A 14,433-nucleotide genomic window follows, 5' to 3' on the forward strand; every position below is an offset into this window, starting at 1 on the left:
GAGAGCAGTCACAGCACCTGCATGCTTGGATCAACCATGTTATGAGTAGCCATCACCTTTGACATTAAACTACAATAGCTATTACTACAAGCCGTGGTCAGAAATCCATTGTAGGATAACCATTACTGCAAACAGCCACATTGTACTAATAATTTAAACCACAGATAAGGAAAAAATTTGTATATTGAAAAATGTTACTACTAGACTGAGCATCTCTTGTCTCTTAAGGACCATTTTACATTACAGAAACTTACCCAACAGGTGAAAACAGAAAACCTAAACATAGGCGAAGAAACCGACCCTGGAAACTACCTGCGCCTATCACCTGTCCAGCAGCAGAAGTAGAGACACACGGGAGGAGGGATGATGTAGTAATCTATAGGGGGGCATTGATCATGGTATGAACGCTTGTTTTTTTGTAACATGTTGTATATAGTGATATATAGTGGTCTATACAGTGTAACATGTTGTATATAGTGATATATAGTGGTCTATACAGTGTAACATGTTGTATATAGTGATATATAGCGGTCTATACAGTGTATCAGGTTGTATATAGTGATATATAGTGGTCTATACAGTGTATCAGGTTGTATATAGTGATATATAGTGGTCTATACAGTGTAACATGTTGTATATAGTGATATATAGTGGTCTATACAGTGTAACATGTTGTATATAGTGATATATAGTGGTCTATACAGTGTATCAGGTTGTATATAGTGAAATATAGGGATGTATACAGTGTATCAGGTTGTATATAGTGATATATAGTGGTCTATACAGTGTAACATGTTGTATATAGTGATATATAGTGGTCTATACAGTGTAACATGTTGTATATAGTGATATATAGCGGTCTATACAGTGTATCAGGTTGTATATAGTGATATATAGTGGTCTATACAGTGTATCAGGTTGTATATAGTGATATATAGTGGTCTATACAGTGTAACATGTTGTATATAGTGATATATAGTGGTCTATACAGTGTAACATGTTGTATATAGTGATATATAGTGGTCTATACAGTGTATCAGGTTGTATATAGTGAAATATAGGGATGTATACAGTGTAACATGTTGTATATAGGGGTGTATATAGTATATCATGTTGTATACAGTAATATATATGGGTGTATACTGTGTATCATGTTGTATACAATAACATATAGGGGTGTATAATGTATATAGGGATGTATACAGTGAATCAGGTTGTAAATAGTGATATATATGGATGTATACAGTGTACAATGTTGTATACAGTAATATATAGGGGTGTAATACAGTGTATCATGTTGTATATAGGGGTGTATACCGTGTATTATGTTGTATATGGGGATGTATACAGTGTATCATGTTGTATATAATGATATATAAGGGTGTATACAGTGTATCATGTTGTATATAGGGATGTATACAGTGTATCAGGCTGTATATATTGATATATAGGGGTGTATACAGTGTATCATGTTGTATATAGGGATGTATACAGTGTATAATGTTGTATACAGTAATATATAGGGGTGTTACAGTGTATCGTGTTGTATATAGGGATGTATACAGTGTATAATGTTGTATACAGTAATATATAGGGGTGTTACAGTGTATCGTGTTGTATATAGGGATGTATACAGTGTATAATAATAATAATTTTTTATTTATATAGCGCACACAGATTACGCAGCGCTGCACAAAGCATGTCAAATCGGTCCCTGTCCCCAATGGGGCTCACAATCTAAACAGCCTAACAGTATGTTTTGGAGTGTGGGAGGAAACCGGAGTACCTGGAGGAAACCCATGCAAACACGGAGAGAAAATACAAACTCTTTGCAGATGTTGACCTGGGTGGGATTCGAACCCAGGACTCCAGTGCTGCAAGGCAGAAGTGCTACTCACTCAGCCACCGTGCTGCCGTATAATGTTGTATACAGTATTATATTGAAGTGTATACAGTGTTTAATGTTGTATACAGTATTTTATAGGGGTGTATACAGTATCATGTTGTATATAGGGATGTATACAGTATCATGTTGTATATAGGGATGTATACATTGTATCATGTTGTATATAGGGATGTATACAGTGAATAATGTTGTATACAGTAATATATAATAATATATACATTGTATCCTGTTGTATACAGTAATATATAGGGATGTATACATTGTATCATGTTGTATATAGGGGTGTATACCGTGTATTATGTTGTATATAAGGATGTATACAGTGTACAATGTTGTATACAGTAATATATAGGGGTGTATACAGTGTATCATGTTGTATATAGGGGTGTATACAGTGTATCATGTTGTATATAGGGGTGTATACCGTGTATTATGTTGTATACAGTAATATATAGGGGTGTTACAGTGTATCGTGTTGTATATATGGATGTATACAGTGTCTAATGTTGTATACAGTAATATAAAGGGGTGTATACTGTGTACCATGTTGTATATAGGGATGTGTACAGTGTATCATGTTGTATATAATGATATATAAGGGTGTATACAGTGTATCATGTTGTATACAGTAATATATAGGGGTGTTACAGTGTATCGTGTTGTATATAGGGATGTATACAGTGTATAATGTTGTATACAGTAATATATAGGGGTGTTACAGTGTATCGTGTTGTATATAGGGATGTATACAGTGTATTATGTTGTATACAGTAATATATAGGGGTGTTACAGTGTATCGTGTTGTATATAGGGATGTATACAGTGTATAATGTTGTATACGGTAATATATAGGGGTGTTACAGTGTATCGTGTTGTATATAGGGATGTATACAGTGTATTATGTTGTATACAGTAATATATAGGGGTGTTACAGTGTATCGTGTTGTATATAGGGATGTATACAGTGTATTATGTTGTATACAGTAATATATAGGGGTGTTACAGTGTATGGTGTTGTATATAAGGATGTATACAGTGTATTATGTTGTATACAGTAATATATAGGGGTGTTACAGTGTATCGTGTTGTATATAGGGATGTATACAGTGTATAATGTTGTATACAGTAATATATAGGGGTGTTACAGTGTATCGTGTTGTATATAGGGATGTATACAGTGTATAATGTTGTATACAGTAATATATAGGGGTGTATCAGGTTGTATACAGTAATATATAGGGGTGTATACAGTGTATCATGTTGTATATAGGGGTGTTACAATTTACCGTGTTGTATATATGGATGTATACAGTGTATAATGTTGTATACAGTAATATATAGGGGTGTTACAGTGTATCGTGTTGTATATAGGCGTGTATACCGTGTATTATGTTGTATACAGTAATATATAGGGGTGTATCAGGTTGTATATAGGGGTGTATACCTTGTATCATGTTGTATATAATGATATATAAGGGTGTATACAGTGTATCATGTTGTATACAGTAATATATAGGGGTGTTACAGTGTATCGTGTTGTATATAGGGATGTATACAGTGTATAATGTTGTATACAGTAATATATAGGGGTGTTACAGTGTATCGTGTTGTGTATATGGATATATACAGTGTATAATGTTGTATACAGTAATATATAGGGGTGTTACAGTGTATCATGTTGTATATAGGGGTGTTACAATTTACCGTGTTGTATATATGGATGTATACAGTGTATAATGTTGTATACAGTAATATATAGGGGTGTTACAGTGTATCGTGTTGTATATAGGCGTGTATACCGTGTATTATGTTGTATACAGTAATATATAGGGGTGTATCAGGTTGTATATAGGGGTGTATACCTTGTATCATGTTGTATATAATGATATATAAGGGTGTATACAGTGTATCATGTTGTATACAGTAATATATAGGGGTGTTACAGTGTATCGTGTTGTATATAGGGATGTATACAGTGTATAATGTTGTATACAGTAATATATAGGGGTGTTACAGTGTATCGTGTTGTGTATATGGATATATACAGTGTATAATGTTGTATACAGTAATATATAGGGGTGTTACAGTGTATCGTGTTGTATAAAGGGATGTATACAGTGTATAATGTTGTATACAGTAATATATAGGGGTGTTACAGTGTATCGTGTTGTATATAGGGGTGTATACCGTGTATTATGTTGTATACAGTAATATATAGGGGTGTATCAGGTTGTATACAGTAATATATAGGGGTGTATCAGGTTATATACAGTAATATATACATTGTATCTTTCATCTTGTACGTTCTTTCCTATTTCCTCTTCTCTTTTGGCTCTGGTCCAGCTCAGACCAAGCAGCAGCAGCTCTCCCGCCTGTACCACTGTGTGCAGGGGGGTGTCTGCTCCGCGCCGTCCTGCAATAGTCCGCAGTATCTCGGGGGTCGTGTCTTGGTGCTGTCACGTTGTGTTCGCTTTCTATGTTCCTGCCGGTCTCCTCTCCACTTCTCTCAGACTATGGGCAGCAATATGTCCGGACTCCTATTGGTAGCATCCTCTCCCCCTGTGAGCAGAGTGGTGCAGTCCTTTTCCAGCTGATTTCAGGTCTGTGCCTCTTCGCCTGAACCAAGACTCTAGAGAGGACTGTACCAATGAATAAATAGGGGTGTGCAGATGTACAGGACTCCTGTGAGCGGCGCTGCTGTGGTGCAGTGACCGGGTATACACGGGACATCCATTACTCAGGCCGGCCGTGATCCAGTGACAGCGGGTCAGGGGTACACGGGAGATATCTGGGGCCTGTCCCCCGCCCCGGCCCCGCAGCTCCCCCCGTTTTGCAGTTGGTACGCCCCGCCTCCAGCTGACCGGCCTGGAATCACGGTTTGGAGCCTCGGACTGGTCTCCCGGAGCCGCCGCGTCTCGCAGGCCCCGTCCCGGCCGTTATCCTGTGAGGTCCCGGACAGTTCAGGGGCAGCAGGGAGTGTGAGCGGCGCGGAGGCCCCGGCCCTGTCAGACATGGGAGACACCGGCAGCGAGCGCAGCAAAGCGCCCAGCCTCCCCCCGCGCTGCCCCTGCGGATACTGGGGGTAAGAGACGCGGGCACAGGGCGGGGGACACCCGGGGCCCCCCGGGTACTGACACTGTGCCCCCCGGTACTACATACCACCATACTGTGCCCCCCAATACTACATACCACCGTACTGTGCCCCCCTGATACTACATACCACCATACTGTGCCCCCCTGTACTACATACCACCATACTGTGCCCCCCTGATACTACATACCACCATACTGTGCCCCCCTGATACTACATACCACTATACTGTGCCACCCAATACTACATACCACCGTACTGTGCCCCCTGTACTACATACCACCATACTGTGCCCCCCAATTCTACATACCACCATACTGTGCCCCCCAATTCTACATACCACCATACTGTGCCCCCCAGTACTACATACCACCATACTGTGCGCCCCTGATACTACATACCACCGTACTGTGCCCCCCTGATACTACATACCACCGTACTGTGCCCCCCTGATACTACATACCACCGTACTGTGCCCCCCTGATACTACATACCACCGTACTGTGCCCCCCTGATACTACATACCACCGTACTGTGCCCCCCTGATACTACATACCACCGTACTGTGCCCCCCTGATACTACATACCACCGTACTGTGCCCCCCTGATACTACATACCACCGTACTGTGCCCCCCTGATACTACATACCACCATACTGTGCCCCCCTGATACTACATACCACCATACTGTGCCCCCCTGATACTACATACCACCATACTGTGCCCCCCTGATACTACATACCACCGTACTGTTCCCCTTTGATACTACATACCACCATACCGTGCCCCCCTGATACTACATACCACCGTACTGTGCCCCCCTGGTACTACATACCACCGTACTGTGCCCCCCTGGTACTACATACCACCATACTGTGCCCCCCTGGTACTACATACCACCATACTGTGCCCCCCTGATACTACATACCACCATACTGTGCCCCCCTGATACTACATACCACCATACTGTGCCCCCCTGATAGTACATACCACCGTACTGTGCCCCCCTGATACTACATACCACCATACTGTGCCCCCCTGATACTACATACCACCATACTGTGCCCCCCTGATACTACATACCACCATACTGTGCCCCCCTGATACTACATACCACCATACTGTGCCCCCCTGATACTACATACCACCATACTGTGCCCCCCTGATACTACATACCACCATACTGTGCCCCCCTGATAGTACATACCACCGTACTGTGCCCCCCTGATATTACATACCACCGTACTGTGCCCCCCTGATCGGTCTATCTGTGCCGCCCAGTCCTAAAGCTAGTCACATACCACCTGTAGGGGTCGCTGAGCAGGGCCCCCCTGACCCTCCTATCACACATGTTGTATCTCCTGCAGTTGCTGTGTTGTGTTATATGTCCTGGATGACGTCACCCGCTTCAGCGTTGTATAAGGCGAGAGCGTCCTCACTGCGCCAGATTACACATCAAGGGGTCATTATAGTGTGCCATCCGCATGGGCACCATGCCCCTAGTGTGCCCGGGCTCTGCCTCGTGTAGCCAGTGCTGCGGGGTCTGTAGGTTGGCAGCTTAGGGCGTCCATTGCTCTGTGTCTGTGTACATGGTGATACGTGTAGGATGTTTTTGGGAGATCTAGTGCATCACATCCCCAGCTGCCGAAATGTGCCCCGTACCATAATGTATGGACCACAGATGAGACAACTAGTAGGACAACCCACACTGCATCCCCTGCATGCACTCACCGTGTACTTACCTGACATGTACTGATCCTGTACTGATCCTGAGTTACATCCTGTATTATACCCCAGAGCTGCACTCACTATTCTGCTGCTGGTGCACTCACCGTGTACTTACCTGACATGTACTGATCCTGTACTGATCCTGAGTTACATCCTGTATTATACTCCAGAGCTGCACTCACTATTCTGCTGCTGGTGCAGTCACTGTGTACATACATGACATTACTTATCCTGTACTGATCCTGAGTTACATCCTGTATTATACTCCAGAGCTGCACTCACTATTCTGCTGCTGGTGCAGTCACTGTGTACATACATGACATTACTTATCCTGTACTGATCCTGAGTTACATCCTGTATTATACTCCAGAGCTGCACTCACTATTCTGCTGCTGGTGCAGTCACTGTGTACATACATGACATTACTTATCCTGTACTGATCCTGAGTTACATCCCGTATTATACCCCAGAGCTGCACTCACTATTCTGCTGCTGGTGCAGTCACTGTGTACATACATGACATTACTTATCCTGTACTGATCCTGAGTTACATCCTGTATTATACTCCAGAGCTGCACTCACTATTCTGCTGGTGCAGTCACTGTGTACATACATGACATTACTTATCCTGTACTGATCCTGAGTTACATCCCGTATTATACCCCAGAGCTGCACTCACTATTCTGCTGCTGGTGCAGTCACTGTGTACATACATGACATTACTTATCCTGTACTGATCCTGAGTTACATCCTGTATTATACTCCAGAGCTGCACTCACTATTCTGCTGCTGGTGCAGTCACTGTGTACATACATGACATTACTTATCCTGTACTGATCCTGAGTTACATCCTGTATTATACCCCAGAGCTGCACTCACTATTCTGCTGCTGGTGCAGTCACTGTGTACATACATGACATTACTTATCCTGTACTGATCCTGAGTTACATCCTGTATTATACCCCAGAGCTGCACTCACTATTCTGCTGCTGGTGCCGTCACTGTGCACATACATGACATTACTTATCCTGTACTGATCCTGAGTTACATCCTGTATTATACCCCAGAGCTGCACTCACTATTCTGCTGCTGGTGCACTCACCGTGTACTTACCTGACATTACTTATCCTGTACTGATCCTGAGTTACATCCTGTATTATACTCCAGAGCTGCACTCACTATTCTGCTGCTGGTGCAGTCACTGTGTACATACATGACATTACTTATCCTGTACTGATCCTAAGTTACATCCTGTATTATACTCCAGAGCTGCACTCACTATTCTGCTGCTGGTGCAGTCACTGTGTACATACATGACATTACTTATCCTGCACTGATCCTGAGTTACATCCTGTATTATACTCCAGAGCTGCACTCACTATTCTGCTGCTGGTGCAGTCACTGTGTACATACATGACATTACTTATCCTGTACTGATCCTGAGTTACATCCTGTATTATACCCCAGAGCTGCACTCACTATTCTGCTGCTGGTGCCGTCACTGTGCACATACATGACATTACTTATCCTGTACTGATCCTGAGTTACATCCTGTATTATACCCCAGAGCTGCACTCACTATTCTGCTGGAGCAGTCACTGTACATACATGACATTACTTATCCTGTACTGATCCTGAGTTACATCCTGTATTATACCCCAGAGCTGCAGTCACTATTCTGCTGCTGGTGCAGTCACTGTGTACATACATGACATTACTTATCCTGTACTGATCCTGAGTTACATCCTGTATTATACCCCAGAGCTGCACTCACTATTCTGCTGGAGCAGTCACTGTACATACATGACATTACTTATCCTGTACTGATCCTGAGTTACATCCTGTATTATACTCCAGAGCTGCAGTCACTATTCTGCTGCTGGTGCAGTCACTGTGTACATACATGACATTACTTATCCTGTACTGATCCTGAGTTACATCCTGTATTATACCCCAGAGCTGCACTCACTATTCTGCTGCTGGTGCAGTCACTGTGTACATACATGACATTACTTATCCTGTACTGATCCTGAGTTACATCCTGTATTATACTCCAGAGCTGCACTCACTATTCTGCTGCTGGTGCAGTCACTGTGTACATACATGACATTACTTATCCTGTACTGATCCTGAGTTACATCCTGTATTATACCCCAGAGCTGCACTCACTATTCTGCTGCTGGTGCCGTCACTGTGCACATACATGACATTACTTATCCTGTACTGATCCTGAGTTACATCCTGTATTATACCCCAGAGCTGCACTCACTATTCTGCTGGAGCAGTCACTGTACATACATGACATTACTTATCCTGTACTGATCCTGAGTTACATCCTGTATTATACTCCAGAGCTGCACTCACTATTCTGCTGCTGGTGCAGTCACTGTGTACATACATGACATTACTTACCCTGTACTGATCCTGAGTTACATCCTGTATTATACCCCAGAGCTGCACTCACTATTCTGCTGCTGGTGCCGTCACTGTGCACATACATGACATTACTTATCCTGTACTGATCCTGAGTTACATCCTGTATTATACCCCAGAGCTGCACTCACTATTCTGCTGGAGCAGTCACTGTACATACATGACATTACTTACCCTGTACTGATCCTAAGTTACATCCTGTATTATACTCCAGAGCTGCACTCACTATTCTGCTGCTGGTGCAGTCACTGTGTACATACATGACATTACTTATCCTGTACTGATCCTAAGTTACATCCTGTATTATACCCCAGAGCTGCACTCACTATTCTGCTGCTGGTGCAGTCACTGTGTACATACATGACATTACTTATCCTGTACTCATCCTGAGTTACATCCTGTATTATACTCCAGAGCTGCGCTCACTATTCTGCTGCTGGTGCAGTCACTGTGTACATACATGACATTACTTATCCTGTACTGATCCTGAGTTACATCCTGTATTATACCCCAGAGCTGCACTCACTATTCTGCTGCTGGTGCAGTCATTGTGTACATACATGACATTAATTATCCTGTACTGATCCTCAGTTACATCCTGTATTATATCCCAGAGCTGCACTCACTATTCTGCTGCTGGTGCAGTTACTGTGTACATACATGACATTACTTATCCTGTACTGATCCTGAGTTACATCCTGTATTATACCCCAGAGCTGCACTCACTATTCTGCTGCTGGTGCAGTCACTGTGTACATACATGACATTACTTATCCTGTACTGATCCTGAGTTACATCCTGTATTATACCCCAGAGCTGCACTCACTATTCTGCTGCTGGTGCAGTCACTGTGTACATACATGACATTACTTATCCTGTACTGATCCTGAGTTACATCCTGTATTATACCCCAGAGCTGCACTCACTATTCTGCTGCTGGTGCAGTCACTGTACATACATGACATTACTTATCCTGTACTGATCCTGAGTTACATCCGGTATTATACCCCAGAGCTGCACTCACTATTCTGCTGCTGGTGCAGTCACTGTGTACATACATGACATTACTTATCCTGTACTGATCCTGAGTTACATCCCGTATTATACCCCAGAGCTGCACTCACTATTCTGCTGCTGGTGCAGTCACTGTGTACATACATGACATTACTTATCCTGTACTGATCCTGAGTTACATCCTGTATTATACTCCAGAGCTGCACTCACTATTCTGCTGCTGGTGCAGTCACTGTGTACATACATGACATTACTTATCCTGTACTGATCCTGAGTTACATCCTGTATTATACTCCCCAGCTGCACTCACTATTCTGCTGCTGGTGCAGTCACTGTGTACATACATGACATTACTTATCCTGTACTGATCCTGAGTTACATCCTGTATTATACCCCAGAGCTGCACTCACTATTCTGCTGCTGGTGCAGTCACTGTGTACATACATGACATTACTTATCCTGTACTGATCCTGAGTTACATCCTGTGCTATACTGCAGAGCTGCACTCACTATTCTGCTGCTGGTGCAGTCACTGTGTACATACATGACATTACTTATCCTGTACTGATCCTGAGTTACATCCTGTATTATACTCCAGAGCTGCACTCACTATTCTGCTGCTGGTGCAGTCACTGTGTACATACATGACATTACTTATCCTGTACTGATCCTGAGTTACATCCTGTATTATACCCCAGAGCTGCACTCACTATTCTGCTGGTGCAGTCACTGTGTACATACATGACATTACTTATCCTGTACTGATCCTGAGTTACATCCTGTAAATCTTTTATTTTATATATAAAAATGAAAAACATTACAACAATAAACATAAATCAAGCCATAACTTCTGGCAAAACAAAACAATAATACAAACTAAAAGAGACTTACGAAAATCTCCTGGCCCAGCCACACACACACCACACAATCAGCATTATAAAACAAAACCTTCACCCAATCCCACCACCTAATTTTTTTTTTTTTTTTTATATATAATTTTTTATAATAATTTTTTTTTTTTTTTTTTTTTTTTTTTTTTCCCATAAATAACTAAAGAATACACAGCAAAAAAAGACAAACAGGAAATAAAAACATTAAATATAAACTAACTAAATCCCACGCCCATCACCCTCCCACCCAGACACTGGTCTAACGTCCAAAGTTCGCGCTATATAGTCCAGACCAGTGCCCAGGATCATATTGTCCAAATCCCGTCCACCCCCCTCCCAACCTAACACCCTAACACCAACACCCCAAAAACCAACCAAGCTATATACACATTAACTATAACTACATAAATACACACTGTACACAAAATACAAACACATTAAACATATCAACATATAACAAACCAACCACATAAAGCCCAGGTTCGGCGCCTGCAAGCCCAACATCACTATAACCTCAGATACAAAACAAAAATCTACAGTGTCAGCTTCAGCCCAACACCAGGAGAGGAGATGACAGACTAAGGGACACTAAAGGAGAACCCCCTCCAAAGGAGAGAGGCCCTCCCCGTGCCCAGCCTCTCATACTCCAGAGAGCGCACCTTCACCAGGTCACCCAGAATGTTCCTAACCACCTCAACCACCGGGAGGATTTTACGCTGCGTCGATACTAAACACCGTGCGTTCCACGTGTGGTACCTGACCACTAGACTAACTAGGAATAACGTGCAGCGGTCCCGGCCACCCAGGCCTCTGAATGCTCCATAGGCCCACTCCGCATAGGAGAGACCGGCCAACCCGGGCCAATGGATGGAAGCGCCCACCCGGTTGTACACCTCTGTGTTAAAGGGGCACTGAAGCAGGAAGTGGTCCATGCTCTCCAGCAGGCCACCGCACTCCTCCCGGGGACAACCCCTTTCCTCAGAGCTCCTACACTTCAGATTGTCCCTCACACACAGCTTTCCATGGAAGCAGCGCCAAGTCAAGTCCCAAAACTTCAAGGGGATCCTGATGGAATTCAAAAGACCTAAACCCACCCCAAGATCCCGACTTGGGCAATCCCTGAGGGCCAGAGGCTTCTGGAAATGGGTCAACAGAACCCTTTTGTCAAGGACTTTCCTCGACATGGTCCTGATCTCCCACATTCCCAGACCCCACCGGCGAATCACCTTCAGAACCGGGGTAGCGTAAGCCGGAAGATGCCCATGTGGTGTACGGAGATCCTTCACTCGCCCTCCTGTCTCCCATTCCTGGAAGAAAGGCCGAAACCATCCCCTGCAGGAGTATACCCACGGAGGAGCCCTCTCTTTCCAGAGGTTTGCAACATTGATCTTAAGAAAGGTATTCACTAGGAACACCACAGGGTTGACCATACACAACCCTCCTTGTCTCCTCGTGCGGTAAGTAACCTCCCTCTTGATTAGGTTCAGCCTATTCCCCCATAACAGCTGGAAGAACAGACTGTAGACCCGAGTCCAGAGGGGTTCTGGCAACATGCACACACTGCCCAGATATATCAGCAATGGGAGCAGGTAAGTTTTAATCAAGTTCACCCTTTCCCTGAGGGTCAAAGACCAACCCTTCCACTGGTCCACCTTCTGGGCGGCGATCTTAAGCCTGCCGTCCCAGTTTTGCATGGGGTAATCCCCCTGGCCAAATTCGATGCCGAGAACTTTGGCAGAGTCTTGGGGCCCTGGAAGAGTGTCCGGGAGATCAAACCCTGGATCCCCCTCTCCCAGCCAGAGACTCTCACACTTATCCCGGTTGATCTTGGACCCAGAAGCCTCTGAGTAGCGGTCAACCTCTGACATCACCCATTGCGCCTCCCCTCTCGAGGACACAAAAACGGTGACATCATCAGCATACGCTACCACCCTTAGAGTGGCTTCCGGTGTCGCCCGGTCCATCCCGACTCCCACCAACGGCCCACGATCAACCCTCCTAAGGAATGGGTCAATCGCAAACACGTATAGAAGTGGGCTCAGAGGACAACCCTGGCGAACACCAGACCCAACCTCAAAAGAGCGGCCAATCCAACCGTTCACAAGCGGGAAACTCTCTGCCCCTGCGTACAAAACCTTTAGCCAATTGACAAACTCCCCCGGCAGGCCATACCTCAGAAGGACAGACCAGAGGTACTCGTGGTTAACCCGATCAAACGCTTTTGCCTGATCCAAGGACAGCAAGTACCCCTTCCAGTTACCAGCCCTGCCCTGCTCCACTGCCTCCCGGACACAAAGCACAGCACTAAATGTACTGCGGCCTGGAACAGAGCAGTGCTGGGTCCCCGAAAGGAGCCGGGGCGCAAACTGCACCAGCCGATTAAACAGCACCTTTGCCAAAACCTTTCTGTCCGTATTGAGAAGCGCTATGGGACGCCAGTTCTCAATACGAGATCGGTCCTTACCCTTTGACAGGATGATCAGGGCTGACCTCCTCATTGACTTCGGCAGAGCGCCCGAGGAAAGACACTCATTGAATACCTCAGTCAAGAGGGGAACCAAGGCGTCCTTAAAGGTCTTATAAAACTCAGATGTTAAGCCATCCGGACCCGGCGATTTCTTGAGGGCGAGCCCTTCAATCGCCAGGCTGACTTCCTCTTCCCTGATCATCTCTGTCAAAACATCAAAAGAGGGGTCTACTCCTGGCTCAGGGACAGTTTCAGCCAGGAAAGCCGACATCACATCCCGATCTAGATCCTTCCTGCCCAAGAGGTGCGAGTAGAAGGATCTGACGACCTCCAGAATCCCTGATCTGGACCTTTTCAGGGATCCCGTACTGTCAACCAGTCCCGTGACAACTTTACCATTCACTGACATCTTGCAGTTTCTGTAAGGGTCGGGCGAGCGGTATTTCCCGTAATCCCTCTCAAAAACCAAAGATGCGTGTCTATCGTACTGACACCTCTTCAGCAAGGATTTCACTCTGGAGATGTCCTCACGACTACCTCCAGTCGAGACGAGATGCTCGAGTTTCCTCCTCAGGCCCTGATACAGGCGGTACCTGTCCAGGCTCCTGAGGCTCGAGAGCTGGCGGAAGAATCTCGCCACCCTTTTCTTGAGCATCTCCCACCACTCTGACTTACTGCTACAAAGGCCCAGCAATGGTACCTGGCTCTGAAGAAAGTCCTCAAAGGATTGTCTTATCTCTGCTTCTTCCAGGAGAGACGAATTGAGCTTCCAGTAGCCTCTTCCCATCCGGGGGGTCTCTGTAACATTCAGAGAAAACAAAATTAAACAGTGGTCGGAGAACTCCACCTCAACAACGGACACTGCTGAAGAGATGGCTTCCTCCTTTAAATAAAACCTGTCTAT

The 14,433-nt window shown here is 44.6% G+C and overlaps 1 protein-coding gene across 1 annotated transcript in view; it reads left to right on the top strand.

Annotated features, from left to right (window-relative positions):
- The first annotated feature begins 4,726 nt into the window (after positions 1–4,726).
- ZFAND3 (zinc finger AN1-type containing 3) overlaps positions 4,727–14,433 on the top strand; it is a 186,137-nt gene continuing 176,430 nt past the window's right edge. Inside the window, exon 1 of the mRNA XM_072139748.1 lies at positions 4,727–4,988. Coding sequence (XP_071995849.1) covers positions 4,918–4,988 — 71 coding nt within the window. The 5' untranslated portion in view covers positions 4,727–4,917. The remainder of the gene's footprint in view (positions 4,989–14,433) is intronic.

The sequence above is a fragment of the Engystomops pustulosus genome, chromosome 3 (genome assembly GCF_040894005.1).
Source record: "Engystomops pustulosus chromosome 3, aEngPut4.maternal, whole genome shotgun sequence".
Classification (NCBI taxonomy): domain Eukaryota; kingdom Metazoa; phylum Chordata; class Amphibia; order Anura; family Leptodactylidae; genus Engystomops; species Engystomops pustulosus.